Source organism: Doryrhamphus excisus, chromosome 1 (assembly GCF_030265055.1).
Source record: "Doryrhamphus excisus isolate RoL2022-K1 chromosome 1, RoL_Dexc_1.0, whole genome shotgun sequence".
Lineage (NCBI taxonomy): Eukaryota > Metazoa > Chordata > Actinopteri > Syngnathiformes > Syngnathidae > Doryrhamphus > Doryrhamphus excisus.
The window spans coordinates 33,677,548-33,691,080 of NC_080466.1; the positions used below are offsets into that span (position 1 = coordinate 33,677,548).

At 42.3% G+C, this 13,533-nt stretch overlaps 1 protein-coding gene across 1 annotated transcript in view; it reads left to right on the forward strand.

Annotated features, from left to right (window-relative positions):
- Positions 1–13,533, forward strand: part of LOC131125806 (neuropilin-1a-like) — a 62,778-nt gene that overhangs the window by 39,876 nt on the left and 9,369 nt on the right. The window contains exons 7-13 of the mRNA XM_058067692.1: positions 1,033–1,188; positions 1,276–1,420; positions 2,351–2,526; positions 3,175–3,330; positions 7,704–7,848; positions 10,849–10,998; positions 11,229–11,273. Of these exons, the coding sequence (XP_057923675.1) occupies positions 1,033–1,188; positions 1,276–1,420; positions 2,351–2,526; positions 3,175–3,330; positions 7,704–7,848; positions 10,849–10,998; positions 11,229–11,273 (973 nt within the window). The remainder of the gene's footprint in view (positions 1–1,032; positions 1,189–1,275; positions 1,421–2,350; positions 2,527–3,174; positions 3,331–7,703; positions 7,849–10,848; positions 10,999–11,228; positions 11,274–13,533) is intronic.

Here is a 13,533-nt window from a genome sequence, read left to right on the forward strand (position 1 = left end):
AAATACAATATGGTATTAAAGATGGAGCCTTTCCAGGGATGATAATGTTGACGTTCAAGTTGGAGTTTTCATACAGTGTTCCATGAGGGCGTCTGCACCGACAACCTCTCCTGTCTTTTTATGGTACATTTGAAAGCTCGATAAAAAAAGTTATAGGTGTCCCACCGTGGCCCCAACAGAAGCTGAAATGATTGTGAAATGAATTGATGTTTGCTAAATACAAGGATGAAGAGTCTTGAACCAGTCATGATGTGCTATATATATCACTATATTGACACTTACTATGGTACCCATTATGGCATTGGATGCTCATATCACCTCCCACTTCGGTACGGGACAAAATAAATAAATAAAAATAATAAAAAATGAATAAATAATTAAATAACAACATATTTTTAAGGGTGGCACGGCGATCGAGTGGTTAGCGCGCAGACATCATAGCTAGGAGACCAGGGTTCAATTCCACCCTCGGCCATCTCTGTGTGGAGTTTGCATGTTCTCCCCGTGCATGCGTGGGTTTTCTCCGGATACTCCGGTTTCCTCCCACATTCCAAAAACATGCTAAGGTAATTGGCCACTCCAAATTGTCCATAGGTATGAATGTGAGTGTGAATGGTTGTTTGTCTATATGTGCCCTGTGATTGGCTGGCCACCAGTCTAGGGTTTACCCCACCTCTCGCCCAAAGACAGCTGGGATAGGCTCCAGCACCCCGTGCGACCCTCGTGAGGATATGCGGTAGAAAATGAATTAATGAACTTAAATTACATTATGAAAGCAGGAAGTGAACAAATGTAACAGTTATTATCTGTAACAGTTATTATTATCTGTAACAGATTGTAAAAGTACCAGATGGAGGGGTAGGATTTAATAAGCCTTGCTTCTTCCTACTCCTTTTGGACATGTGGAACTGGGAACTGATTATGAGATGCACTCAATAGCTAGGATAGGCTCCAGCACTCCGCGACCCTCGTGAGGATAAGCGGTAGAAAATGAATGAATAAAAGTCAATACGTTGTTGTTGTGGTCTCCAGGTGGACTTGGGCTTCCTGAGGTTCATCACAGCCATTGGCACACAAGGCGCCATCTCCAAAGAGACCAAAAAGCACTACTTTGTCCGCTCCTACAAGGTGGACCTGAGCTCTAATGGAGAAGACTGGGTGACAGTGAAGGAGGGCTCCAGGCAGAAGGTCATCTTTTATTACCAAACATCCAAGACAAAAGTCCCGCCTCCTTATCATCATAAATTAATGCCTCCTTATCATCGCTCTTTGCAGATCTTTGCAGGAAACCGCAACCCAACTGATGAGGGTCGCACCTTCCTACCCAAACAGACGCTGGCTCGCTATGTCCGCATCCGGCCCATGACCTGGGAGCAAGGCATCTGCATGCGCTTTGAGGTCTACGGCTGCAGAACATCAGGTAGGCAGAGGCAGAAACCACAAAAGTGATGTGTACTTCCTCAGTGTGGCGGCATGCGACTACGTGTTCTTCTAGTATATGTAGTCTCCAACTGTGCACACGTAACGCTTCTTCTTTTTATTTACGCGTCAGTATGTAACTACTAAAAGTTGTAACATGAACCATAACATGAGGACAGCCTGTAGTAGCATAAAAAGATTATGATTATGGTGGGTGCAAACAACAACTTTAAACTGTCTTGCAATTGTTTTGTGAAAGAATCATCAGTTTACTTCCGTCATTAAAAGTCAAATCCACACACACTAACACACACATAAAACTATTTGTTTTTCTGGAAAGAAGTCGAGCCACACTGACGAACAGATTGTATCGCAGCCTCCAGGTCGCATGCGGCATCGCCTGCAACAGCCAGCGAGTCTGTCGGTGTCAAACACCCTTGAGACGACGCTTTCAACTCACAACATGTTCCAGTGATTCCGATACTCGCCGCTTATTGACTTCTCATCCCTCCAGTAAAATGTGTGCACGTGCTTGCAAACTGGTTCATGACTCGATGACGAGACTAAATGGAGCTCGCCAAGCATCTTTTTCCAAACATGGTTGTGGTTTTATTTGTTTCAGATATGCTTAACAAGTCGCATCACATGATTACATGTACACAATTCAACATGTCCAAGAAGCATATCTTATTTAATCCCACCCCGTATTCCATCAATGTGTGTTGGAAGTCGCCGGGCAGAGGGAAATCTGGGCTGCTTAAGCTCCTATATGAATAAATAATTCATATTGGAGTAAAAAAACATGCATGATACACAAATGAATACAGGCTATACAGGTAGATTAAAAAATAACCTATTAATAGGAATACTGTATATTGCTTGATCGTATGTTGTTCACCTTGTATGTCGTTTCCTTGCTGTCTCTGTCCAGATTATCCGTGTTCTGGAATGCTTGGGATGGTGTCCGGTCAGATTTCTGATGCTCAGATCAGCGCCTCGTCTTACGTCGACCGAGGCTGGGTGGCTGAAAATGCCCGTTTGCTCACAGGGAGGTCGGGATGGACGGGCCAGCAGGTCAAACAGCCCTTTAAGAACGAATGGCTGCAGGTGATTCCCTCATTTTAGCTCAGTCTATCTATCTATCTATCTATCTATCTATCTATCTATCTATCTATCTATCTATCTATCTATCTATCTATCTATCTATCTGTCTGTCTGTCTGTCTGTCTGTCTGTCTGTCTGTCTGTCTGTCTGTCTGTCTGTCTGTCTGTCTGTCTGTCTGTCTGTCTGTCTGTCTGTCTGTCTGTCTGTCTGTCTGTCTGTCTGTCTGTCTCTGTCTGTCTGTCTGTCTGTCTGTCTGTCTGTCTGTCTGTCTATCTATCTATCTATCTATCTATCTATCTTCTAACTAGCTAGCTAGCTTCTATCTATCCATCTAGCTAGTTAGCTAGCTAGCTAGCTTCTATCTATCTATCTATCTATCTATCTATCTATCTATCTATCTATCTATCTATCTATCTATCTATCTATCTATCTATCTATCTATCTATCTATCTATCTATCTTTCTATCTATCTAATACCATACCTGCTTATTTTGCAACATGGTCCTTGATTTATTTAATGAGACATAAATATTACTATTATTCTTAATTATGATCATTAAATATTTAATGAGACATAAATATGTCTATAAATACTTGTATCTGTTTGCAACCTCAATCACAAATTGTTAGTAAACCTGCTGGACCTTCCAGGTGGACCTGGGCCAGGACAAGATGGTAAGCGGCATAGTTATTCAGGGCGGGAAGCACCGGGACAAGAACATCTTCATGAAGAAGTTCAAGGTGGGCCACAGCTTGGACGGAGAAGAGTGGACCATTGTGAATGAGGACAACACCACCAAGCCCAAGGTTGGTCCACAGAAAGACGCTTGAGACATTCAGTGATTGAACATCCATTGCCGAGTTGTTGTCCATGTTCACATCTTCATGTCTTTTTCATCAGCAGTAGTACTGTGACGGCACATCAAAGCTTGTTGACATGAAATAATCTTCTTACTGTAATGTGGACACCAGCAAACATACGTTTCAAGTTATGCAATGCAGTGTTTACACATTTTGTGTTACCACATTTTGTATTTATGATGCACTGCTATCAATTATTAATAATGTGCAAATAGACAAAAGAAGTAATATGTGCACACAACGGAAAATAGGGTGGAAAAATTTGAGGCATACCCAGAAAAGTGTAGAAACGCATTGGCTGCATGGTTGGCTTAGCTGTCCAATGGTATCCTTGAACGTGAAAGGATCTGCTCCTATGAAAAGGACAGTGGTACCTGAGCAGCTTGGTTCTCTCCTTGTTGAAATCTCCTTCTGGTGTGTAAATGTGAGGAATTTTTATTTTTTTTTGTACTACCTTTTCATTTGATTCTTGTTTTTAATCTTTTATCACTGTTTTCTATACGTCAGCGTGAGTGACTTACACTACCGCTCCAAAGTTTGGGATGACTTGGAAATGTTTTTGTCCAGTCTGAGATCTGGCTTTTTCTTGGCAATCCTGCCATGAAGTCTGAAGTCCTGAAGTGGCCGCTTCACTGTTGATACTGACACTGGTGTTTGACGGCTACTATTTAGTGCAGCTGCCAGGTGACGACCTGTGAGGCGTCTTTGTCTTAAACTACACACTCTCACATATTTGTCTTCTTGCACAGTTGTGCAGCGTTTTTCTGTCCTTGTTAGACCCAGTTTGTGCTGCTCTCTGAAGGGCGTAGTTAACAGCATGGTAAGAGATTTTTTACATGGCTTTTCTAATCATCTATTAGCCTTATAAAATGATGAACTTGGATTAGCAGCCATACCAGGAGATTGATGCAGACAGTTGTTGACAGTAGGCCTCTATGCAAAAATGTACATCTTTCTTTGAAAATCATGTCATTCATTTTCATTGTTTGTGAAATGGATATAAATGTTTGTGAAATGCATGAAAAGGTTTTTCTTTGGAAAACAGACATTTGCAAGTGATCCCAAACTTTTGAGCAGTAGTGTAGGTGTTCATTTAGCTGTATTTAGATATACCGTATTTTCTGGACTTTAAGTCGCTCCGGAGTATAAGTCGCACAAGGCCAAAAATGCATAATTAGGTAGAAAAAAACATACATAAGTCGCACTGGAGTATAAGTCGTATTTTTTGCGGGTAATTTATTTTCCAAACTACTTGACCAAAACAGACATTACGTCCGCTTGGAAGGCAAGTTGTAACAATAAAAGAATAGAGAACAGGCTGAATAGGTGTAAGATGTGCTAACACAATGGTTATTCAGCTACACCAAAAATAAACATGAACAGAAAAGGTTTCCATTGTTTATGTAACATAAACAGTTTTAAGTACAGTAAGTTTTGTTTTTTTCATGGCAGTAAGCGTAGCCTCGGCTTTACGTCAGTCCGTAACAAGTTTCTCACTTACTCCAAACTTTTTCCCTGCTGTCAGTTGTCTTTGTAAGCTAACGGTCTACTGTTTAAATATTGTTAAGAAGTAGGACATATCAGTGCGGAAGTCTAGAGTGCCCTCTTGTGGCTGTCTGTGAAATTTTATATTTATATATATTCATTTATAAGCCGGCTGGTGCGGGGAAACCCTCCGCCGTAACGTCGCCCTCCACGTCAGCCCGGTCCCAGCCCGGGTAGGGCCGGCGCGCCGCGCCTCTCCACCCACTGGGCGGCACGGCGGTCGAGTGGTTAACCCGCAGACCTCACATCTAGGAGACCAGGGTTCAATTCCACCCTGACTGCATGCCTTGGTTTTCTCCGGGTACTCCGGTTTCCTCCCACATTCCAAAAACATGCTAGGTTAATTGGCCACTCCAAATTGTCCATAGGTATGAATGTGAGTGTGAATGGTTGTTTGTCTATATGTGCCCTGTGATTGGCTGGCCACCAGTCCAAGGTGTACCCCGCCTCTTGCCCCAAGACAGCTGGGATAGGCTCCAGCACCCCCGCGACCCTCGTGAGGAAAAAGCGGCAGAAAATGAATGAATTTATAAGTCGCTCTGGAGTATAAGTCGCAGGAACAGCCAACCTATGAAAAATAGTGGGACTTATAGTCCGGAAAATACGGTATAAGCACTAAAAGTCCACTTACTCCGTATGACCAGAACTTGTACTCCTGACCTCCTGTATTGGGGTTTGCTTGTGCTTCCGCAAAGCTGTCAAACTAGGGGAAACAGTGTCATGTAATGTGATGTAAGCAGTGGCCATATGAGCGCTTGTTTGTTGGACGCTCAATTGAATGCAATGCAAGCGAAGACAATGACTATTGTGTCAAGAAAAGTACAGGAAATGAGCTTTTGCATGAGGTAAAGCAATCACACGTGATTATTGTTGTCATTCATAAAAACCCAGTGTAATATTATCTTCTGTTGGCTGTGTGTATGTCGGCGTTGGTCCACATAGCTTGATTGACGGGTGTGTTTGGGCACAGTAAGAGTGCAAAAGATTGAGGAATGTTGACTTAGCACTTTGGATTCAATCAGACAACCTCGAAAAGGCACTCGGGTCCCGTAGCAACTTTGATTCTCACCCTGGAGAGGAAATTCATGTCATTGATTTCTACACTTGGCTTCCTCTCCTGGGCCCGCCCCTCTGGTGCTACATCGACCTCGATAAGTTCCAGATGGCGGCGCCGCGAGGTTGCTCAGCCGGCTGACTCCTGCTGCTTCGCTGCTGACAAACTTGTGGATGCTCCTCTGCTTCCTGTTGAGACAGGAAGACACATGTTTCATCCATTGCCGCACTGACACTGAAATACTCATAGATTCTACTGTAAGCATGTACTATGTATGTACATGTACTATGTGTACTAGGGTGCATCAAAAAACACAATTATTGAATTTTGATATGGCTGGGTACTAAAAGTGTTCCAATATATGTAGAAACAACACATAGAAAATATTTTTCCAATACATGATTATTTAGGGGTGCCACCATACATCTGTTTTTGTGGAATAAAGTGGTGAACAGTTCAATGGTCGCCATGGAGATTTGAGGTCAGCAAAGACTGCAGCTCAAGAACTCTGAGGTGATCTTTATGTTTTTTTTGGTATTTATACTCCTATTACATATTGCTAGCAAATTTGTGGTTTTGTCTTTGTATTTTGAATGATTTGTAGTCATATTTATAGGTATTTAGCGCTCATTGCCTCTACTGTAGCTAACATTAGCTAGCTACAGTTTGCTAATGACAGTTAGCTAATAGCTGAGCAAGCCTAACATCAACAACAGTAATATAGAGTAGACAGTATTACTGATGCCTCATATTTACAACAGACTGAGCAATTAAGTTTGAAGTTTAGTTAATGCTCTTATCCCTGTGAGTTTCTAGTGAGTTTGCCAGTAGAGAGAGTTTGTTATTTAAATGTGTTACTATTGCCCCTTGGGTTTACAATAAAATGCAAATAAAATAAAAACTAAATGTTTAAACTTTATATGTATGTCAAATATCTATCACTGCTACATAAAATTCAGGGTAAGGCCATGTGAACATGTCCCATTTACCGCCATTCATTTTGTCAATAGGACAAATTAATGCAGAATTCTGAGGAATACCCAATCATGCCCAAAGAGAAAAATATATTTACTTTGATAACCGTATAGAAAATTATGCTGTATAGAAGTTCATTGTACTTAACATTTCCAGGTCAACTTTTTGGCAATTAGACTAGAAATTGCACATTATCCGAAATTTTACAAAAGTTTATGTGTGAGGTGGCACCCCTAAATCTCAATGGATTTCCTCAAAACTTTGCAAAAGACATTTTTATGTTCATTAGAAAAAAAATGCAATGCCAGCCAAATTCATTCATTTTCTACCGCTTTTTCCTCGCGGGGGTGTTGGAGCCTATCCCAGCTGTCTTCGAGCGAGAGGCGGGGTACACCCTGGACTGGTCGCCAGCCAATCACAGGGCACATATAGACAAACAACCATTCCCACATTCATACCTATGGACAATTTGGAGTGGCCAATTAACCTAGCATGTTTTTGGAATGTGGGAGAAAACCCACGCACACGGGGAGAACATGCAAACTCCACACAGAGATGGCAGAGGGCGGAATTGAACCCTGGTGCCAGCCAAATTGATATTATGAAATAAAAATTTCCCATTCAAATTTGATGCACCCTGTTGTGTACTCAACATGACTTATTACTTCAAGCAGTGGTTAATTGGCTCTATTTTCCTTTGTTTTTTTGCATAATTAATTGGTTCTCTGTCCTCCTTACTGTCAAGATATTCATCGGGAATCAGAACCACGACACACCAGAGCTGAAGTCCATGGGTCCTCTTCTGACCCGCTTCATCAGGATCTACCCGGAGAGAGCCACCAACGAGGGTGTGGGCCTCCGCCTGGAGCTGCTGGGCTGCGAACTTGACGGTGGGTGCCGTATGACTATGGACACTTACCCAAAAAGACATGTTAAACAAACTAGACCCTAATACCTGAAAGGTCATAAATACCAGATTACTTCAAATACTTCAAAATAACCAACGGTAATATGTGCAGATAGCTCCTCATTTAATGAACAAATTGTTTCATCTTCATGGAACCTACTGTAGTTCCCTGTGTATGTGTGTGTGTGTGTTTTTTACATGACTTCTCTCTGATTTGTGCTTTATTGTTTCAATAGAAAATCCAATTTTTGGAATTGCAATACTCTGGAAAATGTCATCCACATAGCTAATCGTGCGTGTTAATACTATGAAATCATCTAGCTTGACAAAAAGCAGAACTACAGCAGAAGACTGTGATGTGCTGGTAATGCTTCATGCTGCTCATCTGCTGTGTGGCTGCTATTGTAATTGCTATTGTATATGTATTTGCTATTGTATATATTCTGTGTGTGTGTTTAGTAGAGAAACAGAAGCAGCAGGGAAGGCATAGAAAGGGGCGGTACAAGTAATGGCTGGAGGGGTCCAAGAAGCGGGAAAAATCATATGTGGAAGCCCTTGCGTGTGCCTCTCTAAATTCGCTCCATCTTTCCAGGATTCCCATGAAGTAATCCTAACCCAAGCCTTGGCTGGCTGGAATGTTTCATGTAAATATTCCAGACACTAGAGACAGACACAATAAACCAGACCTCCTCTGAGGTGGACAGGGGGAAAATGTTTTTGGTTGAATGGATGTGCGCCAACGTTTTACAGCGTCTGGTGTGATTTACGTGCTCCGGTTCGACTCCCATATTAAAAAAACACTCACAGCCTGTTAGCCACATGCTAGCGTCCATATTCCCTCTGTTAACATCTGTTTGCATCCTATTGCCTTCTGGTAGCTTAGCCGTGTGTCAGCTACGTGCTAGCCCTGCCTCCTGTTTGCATTGTAGCATTGAGCTAGTTCATTCATTCATTCATTTTCTACCGCTTATCCTCACGAGGGTCGCGGGGCTTGCTGGAGCCTATCCCAGCTGTCTTTGAGCAAGAGGCGGGGTACACCCTGGACTGGTGGCCAGCCAATCACAGGGCACATATAGACAAACAACCATTCACACTCACATTCATACCTATGGACTATTTGGAGTGGCCAATTAACCTAGCATGTAGCATGAAACTGGAGTACATGCAAACTCCACACAGAGATGGCCGAGGGTGGAATTGAACCCTGGTCTCCTAGCTGTCAGGTCTGTGCGCTAACCACTCAACCGCCGTGTAGCCCCTAATAATATTTTTAAAAATAAATGTAAAATTCCTCTGTGCCATAACTACGAAAATATTCCATTTTTAAAAACGGAATCCTACTTGGCAGAAATTCACTTATCACAGTCAGGTCTGGAATTGCAATAATAAAAATTAATTGCAAAATAAGTTTGTATTATTGCCTTAACCTCTCTTTGCTACCTGTTGGCATGTCAACAGATGTTAATTAGACAAATCACTGCCTGTTTTTAATTTGATGCCCCTCAGTGATTCAAGTTGTCACCCGTAGTGCTCTTAAGCCTTGATGCAGTTTTAATAGGACTCAATTAGAAATGAAATACTATGTTAAAAAGGCCTTTTCATAGAAGGTGCTAGACCACTGAAGTAGCATTTCATTTGGCAGCTTTGAACACCCGTTCATTCATCAGAAAAGGCTTCCCCGTTTTCACTGCGACAGTCCAATTTAAGGCGCACACGTCTCTTTTAACACTTTAATCCTCCACGGCACAGCGAGAGCACACCTCCATCCCACTCCAACACGTCTTTTTAATTGCATGCACGCCATCTGGGTTTTTCTTCTCTTTTCGTATAGCCTACACATGCTAATTCAGGTGTGGTTTGCTTCATTCATTTTGGGCTCTCAGGCTAAATTAGAACCATGGCTAGATTGGCCTTGATGGCTAAAGCACTCTACACACTGAAATCTTTATGACAGTAAATCATCATAAAACTAATAAAATGCTATTGGCTGGCAACCGGTCCAGGGTGTGCCTCATCTCTTGCCCCAAGTCAGCTGGGATAGGTTCCAGCATACCCCCTCAACCCCCGTGAGGAAAAAGCGGTGGAAAATAAATGAATGAATGAATGAATGAATAATAAAATGCTATTGGCTGGCAACCAGAACAGGGTGTACCTCATCTCTTACCCCAAGTCAGCTGGGATAGGTTCCAGCATACCTCCTCAACCCTCGTGAGGAAAAAGCGGTAGAAAATGAATGAATGAATAATAAAATGCTATTGGCTGGCAACCAGTCCAGGGTGTACCTCATCTCGTGCCCCAAGTCAGCTGGGATAGGTTCCAGCATACCCCCTCAACAATAATGATGATTAAGCAGCAAAGAAATATGAATGAATGATGGAAAGGATGAGTCTGCACGGTGACCGAGTGGTTTGTATGAAGGCTACACAGTCAGGAGATCGGGAAGACCTGGGTTCGAATCTCTGCTTGGGCATCCCTGTGTGGAGTTCTCCTTGTGCGTGCGTGCGGTGGTACTCCGGTTTCCTCACAAAAACATAAGAAAATGAATGAATGAATGTTTTACTTGAATTAAAAGTCTAGAACTCAAGTTCGATTCCATCCTCGGCCATCTCTTTGTGGAGTTTGCATGTTCTCCCCGTGCATGCGTGGGTTTTCTCCGGGTACTCCGGTTTCCTCCCACATTCCAAAAACATGCTAGGTTAATTAGCGACTCCAAATTATCCATAGGTATGAATGTGAGTGTGAATGGTTGTTTGTCTATATGTGCCCTGTGATTGGCTGGCCACCAGTTCAGGGTGTACCTCTCCTCTCGCCCAAAGACAGCTGGGATAGGGTCCAGCATAGCCCCGTGACCCAAGTGATGATTAAACGCAGAAAATGGATGGATGGATGGAATGAAAGGATGATAATTTGCCTTGAATGTAAATATGATGTGTGCTATTTTTCATGAATGTTATTTTAAAATGGCGCTCTGGTCCTCATTCAGACATCACAACCACGGGCCCGCCCACCACCCCGCCCACTTCCACCATTCCAATGACCACTTTTGGGGCAACCACCACGGCGCCCATCACCATACCCGTTACCACGCTGTCTGCTGAGACCGGCACATCCGAGGACTTCGCCACGGTGGCAGGTAGACCGCTAAGTTCCTGCCTTTCATCTGAATTGCATCACTCTTCAAAATATCTTTTTCACTTTTTCTATTCATACGCTTGATGTTTTTCACATAGAAAACAATTTGTCCTTGTGTTATGTAAACTGACGCATGCCTTCAAAGTAAAGTCAATAGTCGTGTGCATCTGTGGGGGTGGGACCAGAGTAGCTAACCTTTGACCCTTTCTTGCCTGTTCCATCTGTGTGCAGCGGGAGGCGTCACAGCCGCTGACCCTTTCAAGTACTTCATACCAGGTGAGAACTTCCTGCTGGGTCTCTGAGCTCCTTGTTGTTGTTCTTTGGGGTTTGGAACATCGATATCTCTTCCAAATGTTGCATCCTCTCGCTTTCATTTCCATGACTGTCAGTAGGAGTGCAATTAACAGCACTTATTAACAACAATTAACAACACAGCCATCAATGCATGTGAAGAAAGTGACATATTCACAACAATTATAAAAAAATATATTTTTAAATTATGGCTCATATTTCGAAAATTGAACACCTTTACACAAAATTGATGTAGTTATGGTTGTAGTTGCGCATTTAATCTATATAACACAAAGAGATTTCACCTACTTTTACAGGTAAAACTTATCTCTATGTGCGATTAACTGTGATTAATTCCGAGTCATGATTAAATATATTTAATCAATATTTATCATATGATTAAATATTTAATCATATTCAATCAAAAATGCGTTAATGCGGTAACCAATTTATTTTATTAATTACGTTACATTTTTCATCATCATTGTGTCGTGCACACCAGAGCAAGCACTCCTCGGCTCCGACGGTCCGTAGTCCGTAGCCTAGTGGAGCCCAGTGGAGCGTCCTCACAGTCACACAGAGCCTGATGCTGTTTTATAACTTCATGCTGACCTGAACACACACAGCAGTACAATTAAATATACACCATATACTGTATGTATTGCCAACCTACACGTCTCTAGCTCTTTCTTGATGGAATGTTATGCATAACATTGGCCACTGTCTCTTGTGTAGTTGCCGTGATCATATAGCCTGCACATTACAGTTGCACAATGCGTTGTAAATCAAGAAAAATAGGAGTGTAAAGATGACTATGGGGTGTTATTTCATGTCAACAGGGCTCTAAAAACAGTAAAAACAAAAAAAAAACATACAAAAATATTCAATTTATAAAGAAGTAATCCTACTTCACTGAAATTCACTTATCAAGCTACAATGGACATTTTTTTAAAACTCAATGTGGCCCAGAGTAAAAACTTTTGTCCGCCCCTGCCATAGAATGGCGGGAAAACAATCGCTCCTTGCATGTTATGAATGATTTATTATGAAAATACCAAAGCTCAAAATAATCAAAAAGTCAAACACGCTTTAGAAATAAAAAAAAAGTGGAAATAATCCATTAATTAATTCATTCATTCATTTTCTACCGCTTTTTTCCTCACGAGGGTCGCGGGGGTGCCGGAGCCTATCCCAGCTGTCTTGGGGCGAGAGGCGGGGTACACCCTGGACTGGTGGCCAGCCAATCACAGGGCACATATAGACAAACAACCATTCACACTCACATTCATACCTATGGACAATTTGGAGTGGCCAATTAACCTAGCATGTTTTTGGAATGTGGGAGGAAACCGGAGTACCCGGAGAAAACCCACACATGCATGAAGAGAACATGCAAACTCGAGGGTGGGATTGAACTCGGGTCTCCTAGCTGTGAGGTCTGCGTGCTAACCACTCTTTCGCCGTGCTGTTTTCTGCCACTTATATTAAAATAATATACTGAAAGAGTTCCACACAGAGATGGCCGAGGGTGGAATTGAACACTGTTCTTCTAGCTGTGAGGTCTGCATGCTAACCACTAGGCCGCCGTGCAGCCCGGAAATAATCCAGATAAATTATAATACATCAGAGTATTACGCCCCAAATGGCCTAATGTGAGTATGCCCTGAGTCCCATGGAATACAATTAGCAAGAAACACAGCTAAGCAGGGAACAGGAACACTTTGTTTTTGTCACTCCGTTTGTTTTTTCCCACTTGATGATCCACAACATTGAGTTGTCTCAGTCATCCGGTTCACGCTCTTCCAAGGAGCATGTCGCGTCCCTTCATTCAACTCTTTTCCAGGACAATAATAATAGAGTTTGAAAAGGCGGAAGGGTCAAAGAATGGCTGACAGAACAAAGTGCAAGAAAGATGGAAGAGGTGGGCAAAATGCAAAAGACAGGACTCCGTTCGGAGATGCGGCCATTGTACGTTGGCCTCCTGGGTCTCAATTAACGCAGCCAAAACATGGCATGGAGACAGCAGCTCCGGGCTCGTTCCTGCATTCTATTAACCTGTCAACACACAAAGAGGCCTTTTATATCGGGTCCTCGTGTTCTGGGAACTGGTAACAACTATAACAACAATGTGGACATTTCAAAACAGATCTTTAGGTGGTCAATGTAGACATTTTTTTTTTAGATGTAATGAGTAAATGTTTTATTGAAACATTATTACTGCTACTATTATTATTATCTTTTTTAT